Source organism: Rhynchophorus ferrugineus, unplaced genomic scaffold (genome assembly GCF_030347505.1).
Source record: "Rhynchophorus ferrugineus isolate W39M unplaced genomic scaffold, kcgeb_rfMv2 rfM1, whole genome shotgun sequence".
Taxonomy (NCBI): Eukaryota; Metazoa; Arthropoda; class Insecta; order Coleoptera; family Curculionidae; genus Rhynchophorus; species Rhynchophorus ferrugineus.
Window position 1 is genome coordinate 13,145,399 of NW_027472580.1, and position 13,519 is coordinate 13,158,917.

Consider the following 13,519-nt stretch of genomic DNA (forward strand, 5'->3'; position numbering starts at 1 on the left):
ATGCAGCCAGTTCGTTATAAAGAAATCGACCGTATTAGAATAATGAACTCTCACTGAGTGACTATCTTTTTAAGCAGATTATTTACAAAGGATGTAACGAACTGCTGGTTACATTTTTCATACGATAAAGACGGTTAACAACCGGATCTAAAAAATCCTCGAACTGTATCTGAATTATTTTTCCAACGGATGACTAACGAATCAAAATTATTTGGAATTTTAATTATTGGAATAACTAAAATGTGGCAATACTATTATTGAACTTGAATATTGTAATCAATTATAAAAGAGAATAATAGCAGTAAAGAAAAAAATATTTATAAAACTTATTTGAAACACAAAGTTTTAAGACTAGCTAGAATACATAAACACCTGCATCGACACTCAACGACTGGTCTCTTCTTTGCATAAGACAGTTTTTAAAGTAAATTGATATTTGTTCTTTGTTTAAAATCTTTTCCAGTTTTATAACTTATGTCCTTAGGTATACAAAGGTATTTTAATAAAATAAATTCAAGAAAACAAAATCAAGGGTAGGACAGATTTTTATACTGTCTATTGCATTATTACAAGTAATTTACTACATATAACAGAAATAAAGAAAATTTCGTTCAAAAAGACAACAATAATTTCTATTGGTGGAAAAACTTTTTAATTGTCGGTAAAACATGATTAACAGTCTGAGCCTTTTTAACGACATGAAAACACTAGATGGGTGTTTTTAGTGTAACTAGCTAATCAGGCCATCAGAATTATTGGAATTTATTGATTTTTTTGATTATTAAATAATTTTATAGTTACAACATTACAAATGAATATGTACATTGCCTGTAATCCTATCTGATAAAACAACAGATGTAGCTGGTCTATTAATATCGTTAGTTTGTTGAAAATGTACAACTCTATATGCTTTTAGAAACCCATTCCACTACAGAAGAAATATTTGAATATGTATATGGATGGGACAGCAGCAATAGTAGGAACGATAAAAGTATACAAATATGGCGTCCTGATATAAAAATAGTCAATGCATTTGTATGTTACACCAGGCGTAAAACCGACTCAAAAAAAGAGCCAGAACAATTTTTTTTCATCAACATTTAAAATAAAGAAACTGTTCAAAAAACTTTTCTCTTGTTTAAACTGCTATATTCTTGATTTGATGAGGATTTCTATAAAATAAAAGGATTCCCTAAGAGTGCTTCCTTACATTAAAAGCCTAGGAACCTTAACTAAACACTTCTATTTGGTCAAATAGACTTGTTAGTCCATTTAATATTAATAGAGTCCTCATGCAAATAGAGACTTAAACATACCGTAAGTTAATGGGACAATAAAAAATATTTGTAGGAACAAGAGGCAATAAAAAACAATATTTAAAAATAACAATTTATTGATTATTTTCTATTGAAATCCTATCTGATAAAACAAAAGATGTAGCTGGTCTATTAATATCGTTACTTTGTTGAAGAAAATGTACAACTCTATATGCCTTTAGAAACCCGTTCTACTACAGAAGAAATATGTGAATATGTATAAGGATGGGACAGCAGCAATAGTAGGAACGATAAAAGTATAAAAATATGGCGTCCTGATATAAAAGTAGTTAATGCATTTGTATGTTACACCAGGCGTAAAACCGACTCAAAAAAAGAGCCAGAACAATTTCTTTTCATCAAAACTTAAAATAAAGAAACTGTTCAAAAAACTTTTCTCTTGTTTAAACTGCTATATTCTTGATTTGATGAGGATTTCTATAAAATAAAAGGATTCCCTAAGAGTGTTTCCTTACATTAAAAGCCTAGGAACCTTAACTAAACACTTCTATTTGGTCAAATAGACTTGCTAGTCCATTTAATATTAATAGAGTCCTCATGCAAATAGAGACTTAAACATCCCGTAAGTTAATGGGACAATAGAAAATATTTGTAGGAACACGAGGCAATAAAAAACAATATTTAAAAATAACAATTTATTGATTCTTTTCTATTGAACGTACCGACTATTATTTTAACATTTGGAATCAAGAGAAAACTACTAGAATTTCGACCTTAAAAAAAGCCTACTTGCTGATCTAATGAACAACGGAACTTAGGATGACGACAACATTTCTTATAAATTCTGTTTTATAGTTCTGTATTTTACAATATGCTTTTCATAATAAATCTTATTCACATTCACATTTATAAACTGAAATATTCCTATGATAAAAAGAGTGAACAAATTGGAACACTGGCTTACAAGATACATGATATTGTAGTGTATCTCTCTTTATCTATCCAGTTTCTTTTTTGTTGGTTCCAAGGAAAAGAACATTTTGTTATAATAGTAATAATGATAATAATAATAATAGTAAATTGACGGTTATATTTAGCTTAAATAAAACCATTTTAAAATGGCCGTTAATGGAAAGCGTAAAAGGCCAAATGTACAAAAAAAAACCAAATGTTATATAAATAACAATAATAACCAAAAGGGGGTAAAATGCAAGACAACGCGGGCTTCGCTCAGCGCAATCTGGATGAAATTGTGGTCTACATTAAGTTCGCCTTAAATACTTAATTGTCAACAGATAAATTCCTTTAATTGCTTTGCATTTAACCATTACCTAAACATTAACTTAATAGTAGTACTTAATTTATACATATTTAAAGTGCTAGGACTATGGATTCAGGAAGCTCACCGCCAAGAGCAGGTTTCAATTTATATTTAAGTTATATACATTAGTAATTTATAAATACAACTGTAAACAATTACAGGCTTGATAGAAATTAATGTTTGTTCTCGGTACACAGGTGCATAGTACACATTTGATAGTCCAAACAATCGTTCAAAGAACAGTAAATTGCACCTTTAAGGCCAAATCTATAATATTGATGTGATTTACGTTGAGATTGGAGATAGGCCTTGTATGAGGTAAAAAATCAATAGTATAAAAAATCTATAAATACTGGTCTCAATATTAAATTAACTACAATCTTACAAAATCATTTATAAATAAATGCAATTGTAGCATCTTCATATGGATACAAAACAAAATATAAAAGACAATTTTATTACTATTCCGTTTAAACGGTACATCAAAATATACAAATTGTTTGATAAAAAAGAAGATCCGGCAAACAATAAATTATTGTGCTGGCAGTTGTTGATTTACCTTTAGTTTAGTTCACGTTGAGCTGAACTCTTCTAAAACCCCTTGTAACTCTCTAACACTAGTCTCTCCTAATAAAAGTCCTACCGCTGAAAATAACAAAACATGTGGTTATTTTATATAAACATTGAAAAATTTATAAAAATGTTTGAAAACAAATTTTTAACAATTTATTGAATTGATATTCTTTACAATATCAATACATCCAATAAACCCAATATTATTGCGCTTTGAAAATGGGAGATTATTGCTTGAGGTTATTTTCATTATATTTGGCTATTTTACTTTCGAAAAGAAATTTGATTTGTGGTGAATATTTTCTTTTCGAAAGTAAAATAGCCGAATATAACCTCAAGGAATAATCTCCCATTTTCAAAGCTCTTGATAACAAGTCAATTGAAAAGTCCCCGGCCTGACACATAGATGGCGCTACTAGAATTAAACCCATATGTTTTTTAGTTAGCTATAACCCTCAAAAGATGCGTGTATAAATTTGACAGCTGTCGGATCATTAGTTTGTGAATTATAGCATTTTGAGTGAAGCAACTTTTGTTATTGTGGAAAAAGTAGATTTTTTTGAATGAGCGTAAATTTAAATTGAATGAAATAGCAGGCACTCTAAAGATATCAACTGAGCATGTATATCATATCATTCAGGAATATTTGGGTATGAGAAAGCTCTGTGCAAAGTGGGTGCCGCGCGAGCTCAGTCGATTGGCGTCTGTATTGTGGGATGCACATGGAATAATTTTCATTGACAACCTTGAAAAAGGAAGGACCATCAACACCGACTATTGCATAGAGTTATTGGACCGTTTGAAAGACGAATTCACCGAAAAACGGCCGCATTTAAAGAAAAAGAAAGTGCTGCTTCACCAAGGCATTGTCTTGGTGAAGCAGCACTTTCTGTACCCTGTCACAAGTCGATGGGCACAAGAAAACGATGGTAAAAATCCATGAATTGGGCTTCAAGTTGCTTCTTCATCCACCGTATTCTCCTGATCTGGCCCCCAGCGACTATTTCCTATTCTCAGATCTCAAAAGAATGCTCGCTGGGAAGAAATTTTCGTCGAGTGAAGGTGATCGCCGAAACTGTGGCCTATTTTGAAACAAAGGACAAATCGTACTACAAAAATTTTTTTTTTTTTTATTATTACTCTTCGTGAGTCCACAATCTGCCCTATTGGCAATAAGTATTTCTTATGTCTATATTATATATACATGGCATGTAGAAAATCACTTCATTAAGCAATCTTCTGTATAAAATATTATCTTAATTAATTAGTCTTATTCTAAAGCTTATTCTAAAGTCTACATATGTCCAGTAATCAGATCAGGTGGTGTTAAACGTTTTAGTCTACGCACTTCACTATCACGTCGCATATTTAGCTGATTAGCGAGTACATTGGGATGCACTGACACTCTTTCGAAGTACTTCACACAAACACGTTGGATTACACTCGTTATAGGTTCTAGAGGAATATCGCGTTGTATCACTTTATTTGAAATATAGTACGGAGCATCAACAATGGCACGCAACACCTTATTTTGGAACCGTTGAATGATGGATATATTGGATTTGCTAGCGGTACCCCATAGTTGAATTCCATATGTCCAAATGGGCTTGAGTATAGACTCATACAGCAATACCTTGTTATCTAATGATAACTTGGATTTGCGCCCAATGAGCCAATACATGTGATATAATTTTAGTCCTAGTTGTTTCCGTTTAGAGAGTATGTGCTTCTTCCAGGTTAGGCGTCGATCTAAATGCATACCAAGATATTTAACATGGTCTGCTTGGGGGAGTTGGCGATGATTGATATTTACTGGTGGACATGTTCTTCTACGCAGGGTAAACGTTATATGCGTGGATTTTGATTCATTGGCTTTAATGCGCCATGTCTTCAACCATAATTGTATTTGCTCCAGGTGGGTTTGTAGGTTTATTGATGCTGTGACTGGATCTTCATGGGATGCTAATATTGCTGTATCGTCTGCATATGTTGCCACAGTAGTTATTTTTGTGGTGGGCAGATCAGCCGTATACAGAAGATACAGTACTGGACCCAGTACACTACCTTGCGGAACTCCTGAATATATGGGATTTAATTCGGTATGTTCATCGCCTTGATTTACAATAAAATGTCTGTCAGTGAGATAGGATTTTAGTAGCTGATAGTCCGGATGAGGGAGAAGTTTCTTTAGTTTAACCTGCAAGCCCGTATGCCATACTTTGTCAAAAGCCTGAGATATGTCTAGGAAAGCAGCCGAACAATATCTTTTGGCATTTAGGTCAGCGTTTATTTGGTTTACAAGTCTATGCACTTGTTCTATAGTCCCATGCTTATTGCGAAAGCCAAACTGATGTTCTGGAATAATTTTTCTTTTTTCTATTATATAGTTTAGTTTTTTTATGTATAACTTCTCGAAAACTTTCGAGATTATTGGTAATAAACTTATAGGTCGGTAGGAGGTCACATCTTCTGGTATTTTTCCTGGTTTAAGTATCATTAATATTTTAGCTACTTTCCAGATACTAGGGAAGTAATTAATTCGTAGCATAGCATTAAATATATATGTTAATAGTTTTATAGCCTTTTCTGATAGTTCTTTTAAAATTTTGCCAGTAATTAAGTCATAACCAGGAGCTTTTTTAATATTAATCTCTCTCATTATTGTATGTTTAACTTTTTTGACCGTTAATTTCTCGTGCGGTAAATCCATTTGAAATGGCGAATCTAGAAAGCTAGTAATTTTATTTTCGTCATCTTTATGTAGCTGAGACTGGAAAGGTTTAAAAACATTTTTTAAGTGTTTTGAGAAAATGTCGGCCTTCTCTTTATTGCTTCTCGCCCAATTATTTTCGCTTGTTTTAATAGGTGGGTTATGCTGCTGGGATCTCCTAAGCTTTTTTGTTGCTTTCCACAACGAATAGTCTGTAGCCTCAGTTGATGTCAAGTTTTCTAGGTATTCTTGAATGCCTTGGTTCTGTTCGATTTGGATTAGATCTCTCAGCTCTTTTATGGCCCTATTAAATTTTCTTTTATTCTCTTCAGTCCTTTGCTGTTGCCAATTTCGTCGTAACTTTCTTTTTTCTGCTATCTTTTTCTGTATTGTACATGATATATGTGTATTTTTTCTTGGAAATGTTTCAATGTTGGGAGTCGCGGAATATGCTGCCTCCTGTATATTTTTTGTAAGATTTATTGCTGCTATTTCTATATCCATTTCAGTTTGTAACGGTAAGTTTAGAGAGATATTTTGGTCTAAGTTTTCTCTAAATGAGGGCCAGTTAGTTCTATTATTGCACAGAGAAGGGGGTTTATCTTTGATGGTAATTTTTGAAGAAATTGTTACTATTATTGGTGAATGATCAGAAGACAGGTCGAAACATGATTCTGCTTGACACTTTTTTGGATCAATATTTTTTGTAATACAGAAATCTATTGTATCTGGTTTTTTATTTCTGTCTGAAGGCCAATATGTTGGTTCACCAGTAGAGATATGTTGTAAGTTATCTATCCTTATGGCTTTGAGCAGTTCTCTACCTTTTGAGGTTATTATTCTTGAACCCCACATTAAATGTTTTGCATTATAATCTCCTCCTGCTATAAATCTATTACCTAGCGTACGGAAGAATTCTTGAAATTGTTCTGCCTTGTTGTTATGTTTGGGTGGGCAATAAATCGCAGAAATTGTTAATGGTCCATGGGCTTCCTCTATGGTTATACTGGTGGCTTGCAGGTAGTCTTTGCGGAATTTTTCTTTTTCGAAATGCTTTATATCATCTCGAATTATTATGGCTGTACCTCCATGTGCTTTATTATCAGGGTGATTTGTATGATAAAGCTTATATTTAGGAACTTTCAAATAATTTTTGTCCGTAAAGTGTGTTTCGGAAACCATCATAACGTCAATATTTTGTTCAATTACGAACATTTTTAGTTCCCTGGCATGTTGTTGGAGCCCATTGGCATTCCAGACGGCGATTTTGTAGCTATTGGTTTCAGGCATTAGGCAAGTTTGCTTACGACGGTTGTGAGTAGACCAAGCATCGTACTCATTTGATCCATTAGTTTGGCCATCATATTTTCTAATCTTGAGATGTTGCTAGTTTCAGTAGGTTGAGATATTGTCTCTCGTTTTTGTGCTGAACAATTTTCAACTATTTGGGCATAAGTTATGTCTGGTTGACTTGTTCTGTTGGGTAGTGGTAGATTGGTAGTAGTGGATTGTTTTTGTTGATGCCTTTTTTCCCTTAAGGCAGGATAGAGTTTCTGCTGTAGTTGCTTGTGAACTGCGCAACCCTTGTAGTTCGCTGGATGATTTCCGTTACAGTTGACACATTTCACTTTTTCATCGCGAACTTTACGAGTACAATCTCCTGTCTTATGTTCTCCTGCACATTTTACGCATCTATATGATTTGCGACAGTAAGTCTTTGTGTGCCCGTGCGCTTGACACCTTGTGCATTGTGGTATAATTCTTTTTATATGTGGTGGTTCGCATTTAATAATATTATTTTCCAATTTGGTGATTTCATACACCGCCTTATTGTTTCCATTAGGTTTTATGTCTATATAAAACATAGGCAGAGGTTTTTTTGTCGTGTGATGTCGTATATTGTGAATATTTACGACCTCGTGGCCTTTTTCAGCTAGTGCTACCTTGATGGTGTTAAAGTCCGTCCCGTGATGTAATCCTTTTAATACGAATTTAAATGTTCTCTCGGATTTTGGCCTGAATGTATGGTATTGGGTGTTTCTTTCATCTAATTCTTTTATAAGAACTTTAAAGTGATCCGCTTCGAACAATTGGATTTTAATTGTTTCATAGCTCACTGTTTTAATTGTGTAGTTCGTAGTAATGGTTTTTAATAAATCATGGATGTTTTTTATTATTCCTACCTTATAGACTGTTATTGGTGGTGGTTTGGGAACAACTTTTTCAGGGCTTGGTTGTATGTTCTCTTCAATTTCTTCCGACAGGTTGCTAAAACTGTTTTTTGTCTCTATCGGTTTCTGCAACCAATAGTCACTGATTCTTGTTTGTTTCCTCGCGATTTCTTCTTCTGGACTTCTCAATCGTTTTTTGTTAACGACTGTAGTCCATTCTGATGGTGGAGTTTGCGTTATTGCTGTTTGTTCTAATCTTATATCAAAGTGTGCAGGTGATTTGGTTGAATCGCTATTGTTTGCCATTTTTTAATTTTTAATATTTTATTTAATTTACTTCCAGAGGATAAAAAAAAATAAAATAAATACATTGTTTATTTCACGCACTTCATTTTTCACTTACGTTATTTTAGCACTAGTTTTTTACTATAAATACTATAAATGAATTTCAAAAGGACTGTTGTAAAATAAGATGAAATTATTTTAAACACTAATAAAAATGAGATGCAGACCTTTTGTCTGGTCACGTAAACACGTATTCACTACACTTTAGGTCCACTGAGAGACGGATAGCCGCATCTGTTATGCGTTTTTAACACTCAATTAAATAACCGTAATAAAATACTGGGTTTTTTTAAAGAAAGGTATCTTTTTATAGCTTGGACCGTATTGAAAATACGTCTTCACCCTACGAAGGTTGGAACTGAACTGTTACTACTACAAAAATGGTATCGAAAAGTTGGAGGGTCGCTATAATCAGTGTATCATCCTTGAAAAATTATGTTGAATAAAAAAATATTTTGCCAAAAAAATATTTTTTACTATGGTAGGCCGGGGTCTTTTCAATTGATCTGTGAATTGTGTGGTGTTTGTTTTGATGACAGTTGAAGTAAAGTGTAAACTCATACTGGCTCATTTTCGATTTTTTTAGATGTTAAAAATGAACCGTTGAAATAAATTAATCTTTGAAAAAGTTAATGAAATTCTTTAAAATACGGAAGTAGAACGACTATTATCTCGCAGCATTGGTACGTAACTAAACATCGACCGCAAAGGAACATAAGAACATATACCAAAAGAAGTCTCATAAATAGCAGTCCGGATTTTGTTATGATTGTAGCATATAAATTTTAGAAATTCAATAATGAAGGAATAGTGGTTTAACCGAAAGGCGACAAGAGATTAACCAAAACGCTATATATAGTCAATAAAACAGTGAACCCACGTTATATAAATTTTTGATGTCAAAATGTCGCAATGTTGCCACATCAACTTTTAATTTTAGCTCCTTTTGACTTTGATATATAATAAAATTCTAATCTAAATAATGTAACATTCTTGTAAATTGAAATTGTTAATACATAAAATTATCATTGTAATCAGAAAATAAAATAAATAAATAAAAAAACACATCTAATGCATTTATTATATGGTTCCTGTTTGAAGTACCTGATTAGATACGCAATCTGTTTTTGACTCTGACTATCTAATGGCTTCGATATTTTCGATCAGAGTAACAATAAGCAGCGATTTGAAATGTATTAAAACAAGCAAAACACCAAAACGTTTGCAGGTTTATAACCTGTAATTATGATCAAGAATTTTTTGAAGAATTTTTCAGAGGTTTGACAATCAGGCAAATTTTGTAGAATGATTCGGTTACACGTTCGAACGTATCAGACTGTATTGTATTTCTTTTTAAGTAGAATAAAACGAGAAGGAAAATATTGTCTGATTTTAAAACGAATTAAAAAATTGCGATAGGCAATACATTCGTAATGACGTGAGTTCACAGTTATTTTGAATAGACTATATATAATTACATTATGTTTGAAATTCCCAAAATCAATAAAATTATCAAATCCGGAAAACCCAAAATTATTTCTTCCTCAACCCACCATTGTAGCATGATATCTCATTAGTATTTTACGCTCACTGAAAGAGAGACCAGGGAAATATTCGGCGACAAATATTGCTCTAACAGCTCTATTAGTGTCCTGCATGGTATCAACAGTTGTTGAAGAGCTTTTATTTAAAAGTATAGTTACAAAAGTGGGCTCTTTCAATCAATGTTACAATTTTAGACGCAAGATTCAGCATGATGAATTATGTATTGCGGTGAGATCAATCTTGGATCGTTCTGACTGTGAGTTTGGCACTTTAAATAGCTGATAGTATATAATAATAGTAGTTATTTCATATAAATCTCATTGGAAGCGTGGATAGATCACAAAGTACAATTTTACAATATAGTAAAACAATATTTAATTGTTGTAGCCAGTTCTGTTCTACCTAATACACTATTTGCTGCGATAACACGTTACTGTTAAAAATACCTCCCCGGTGCGGCTCTTACCTTTCAGTTTAAATGAAAATCATTTTGCACGAAATTTTTTTTGATGTTCGGAAGCTGATTTTAATGATGGTATTTTGATGTGTGAAAAATCGAAAACAGTAACCAAATTTCAATATTAAGAGAAACAAACTAGGCAAAATTAAGTAAAATTTTGCAAGAAATTAATCTTTTAAAAAATTCCAGAATAATGTAAGCTATGATTATAGCGACAGCAATAAAAATTAAAAACTGACCCATATTATTTAAACATACCGTTTAATATGTATTCATTTAACTTTCTATTGAATATTTCAACAAAGAAAATCCATAAAGCTAGAACTAGCAACTAAGCTCAAACTCCGCTTTAAAATAAACATAACGTAATTACTATATAGCAGACACTTCGTAATAAAATTAAGTAATAAAAATTAAGCAAATGTTACAAATTTCAAGGAAAACTGGAAAAAATGTAACTATATCGCATATCATAAAAATTTAAGTACATTAATCCTAAAATAAAGAATGCTTTGAAATTGAGCAGCTACAGTGTTGCATAATACTATTATTATAATGAGATACTAACAAATGATTATTTAAAACAAAACTAAAGATAATATAGGACATACATAAAAATAATAATAATGTATGGCTAAATAATGATAACTTTATGTGAATTAAAACCATACCAAAGCAATACAATTGCACTCTTTCAACCAACAAAAAAAAAACAATGTACACGTAATAAATGCGAGCTACTAATAAATACTAAAACTGAGAAAAACGAATTAACAAGAAAAACAAAATAAGAGATTAAAAAGGTTGAACATTATTATGAAAATGGATCAGAGATCTTACAGTAAATGTAAGAGGATGGAAAACAGTACAAAATGGAATAAAAAAAACCAAGATAGAGATGGGTCGACTAAGTAAAACATTATTTTTTGAAAACAGATATAAGTGAAGATAAAATATGGAAGTCAATAAAAGTATATAGAAGAATCCATCAACAAAAAAAAAAATTTAACTGATTCCAAAAAAGATCCAATTCAAAGAATTTAAAGCCTCTTAGACGTGACGATCCTTTCAATGATTAATACCCATATTTATCATTCAGCAAAAGATGAAATATAAGAGAAAAGTTAAAATATCCATTAAAATATATTTTTGGAATCAACTATCAGTTTAAAATATGAATTTAATTCTACGAATGTAATATAAACAAAATACAAATGTAAATTGAAACTTAAAATGTTATAAAGTAGTTCATTTAATTATAGTTAGCACAATGTAAATGTTTTACTTACGTAATAGTTTTTTTATCAGTGGATTTGTTTTCGGGCCTTGCTCTATTCAAAACTTTAAGGAATTCAGATGTCTTGGCTCGCATCCGACTATGAATGTATGCTTTCGAACACTTTATATGATAATGTAAATAATGCCTGAACATATGAATCAAATTGATTGTATTATCTCTGGTACTTTTTGCTGTGTGTCTTGGGAATAGGACAAATGTCACATAGCCTAAAATTGTTGGTTTTCTATATCTGAAAGTACAAAAATATTAGTATAAAACCACTTACCAACATTGTTGTCAACTTTGGCATCTGTATCCTGAAGTTCTAGAGGAGGTTCTCGATGACTGAATAAAACTGGTGGTGCAGTATGGGAGGCTCTTAGTCCTTCCTTCAATTCCTGCATGAAAACTTTACCTATAATAACATCATCTTCATCTCGAAATCTTGTAGAGAATACAACCGTAACCCTGTCAGCTTTAGCTTCTACATATCTAAAATTAGTATAAATAACTTATTTTAAATTAAACAGACATGTTATGCATTACACATTAGTCAGAAATAGACTGTAGAGTGTCATTAATATTATGAGTAATCAAAGAACAAAGCATCTAATTTACATATGTTGTACACTATACCAAACAGTTAATTACATTTAACCTGAAAAACAAAACAAATCTCTACAAACTTACAAGGTTTCATCACTTCTGTAGTGAATTACAGCCCTTTTATGTCCTTCTTCACCAGCTTCTTGAAAATTGAAATATTTTTCAAACACAGATGCAAAACAGTTTCTTTTCAATAAACCAATTTTTTTAACAACCTCCTGCCAATTTGAGGGTATATTTTCTAAGTCTATTAAACATGTCACATTGAAATCATTTTCTGGTTCTACCAAGTATGATCCATATTCCCTTTTTAAAAGTTCATCTGCTCCATGCTCTTGTAATTGTTTGTAAAACTTTAATGCTATACTTATCTAAAGATCAAATATTACAAATATCAGTTATTTTATCTCAAGTTAAATACATATTGTCAAAGTTAAAAACTAAAATGATTAATAAAATATTATGTTTATTTTACTTACTCTAATCTTGGACTTATCTCCATTTAAATTGGAAATATGATATAAAACTCCATCAAAATCGGCAACAGTTACATCAATGCTTTCATTTTTTAACCTACAACAAAATTAACAGTTATAAATGAAAAGTTAGAACCCCTGGAAATTAGATCTGTTGATACAGGACTGATGACTCATTAAATTTTTTTATCAGAATCAAAATAGATATGGGTGTGATATTATAAATAAAAAAGGACAACAGGAAATATAGTCCAAATATTATCAGTTATGAGAACGCCTCACCCAATCAAAAACCGGCCCAAATTAGTGGAAACCACAAAAAGGGTTAGCCTATTACTTACCCGGCTTGAGCATTTTTAATTTTTACGGTTAAAGTTTCTTCCACTAGCCTGTTATTAATTTCTAACAGAATCATGTTAAAACTTTACAAATAAGTACTAATTTACTAGAAATCCAAAACAACACTTTTATCATCAGACATGGGAGGTGCAGATGTTCTATACATCTATCAAGGATTACAAACGTCGTTTTTGACTTTGTCATTTTTGTACAGTTTTCTATAATTCATTGACACATGTACTTTCATTTGTCGAAATATTAAGACGTTCATGACACCACACGTGTCTTAAATCCATAAAATTTTATTTAACTAATAGTTTTATACGTTAGAGTTGTATATATTTTTTTATTTTAAAATAAACACCCTCAAATAATATACATTGATTTTTTCTAGTTTTACTATATTCCTGAGAAAAA

General features: G+C 31.5%; 1 protein-coding gene across 1 annotated transcript; it reads right to left on the reverse strand.

Annotated features, from left to right (window-relative positions):
• Window positions 1–1,957: 1,957 nt before the first annotated feature.
• Arpc2 (Actin-related protein 2/3 complex, subunit 2) lies at window positions 1,958–13,281 on the reverse strand. The gene is made up of 6 exons (XM_076417122.1): window positions 13,105–13,281; window positions 12,767–12,860; window positions 12,372–12,658; window positions 11,968–12,173; window positions 11,692–11,908; window positions 1,958–3,243 (listed from the first exon to the last, which is right to left on the reverse strand). The coding sequence occupies exons 1-6, from the start codon at window positions 13,176–13,178 to the stop codon at window positions 3,216–3,218; spliced, it is 906 nt and encodes a 301-aa protein (XP_076273237.1). The 5' UTR covers window positions 13,179–13,281; the 3' UTR covers window positions 1,958–3,215.
• Between the last annotated feature and the right edge of the window lie 238 nt (window positions 13,282–13,519).

What these genes read in the sequence shown, in the direction of transcription:
- Arpc2 (XM_076417122.1), bottom strand. Translation starts at nt 13,178, where the DNA reads ATGATTCTGTTAGAAATTAATAACAGGCTAGTGGAAGAAACTTTAACC. An exon ending in TACAGAAGTGATGAAACCTT is followed by an intron (nt 12,174 to 12,371) that starts GTAAGTTTGTAG and finishes TACTAATTTTAG; the next exon opens with ATATGTAGAAGCTAAAGCTG. An exon ending in CAAAGTTGACAACAATGTTG is followed by an intron (nt 11,909 to 11,967) that starts GTAAGTGGTTTT and finishes CAACAATTTTAG; the next exon opens with GCTATGTGACATTTGTCCTA.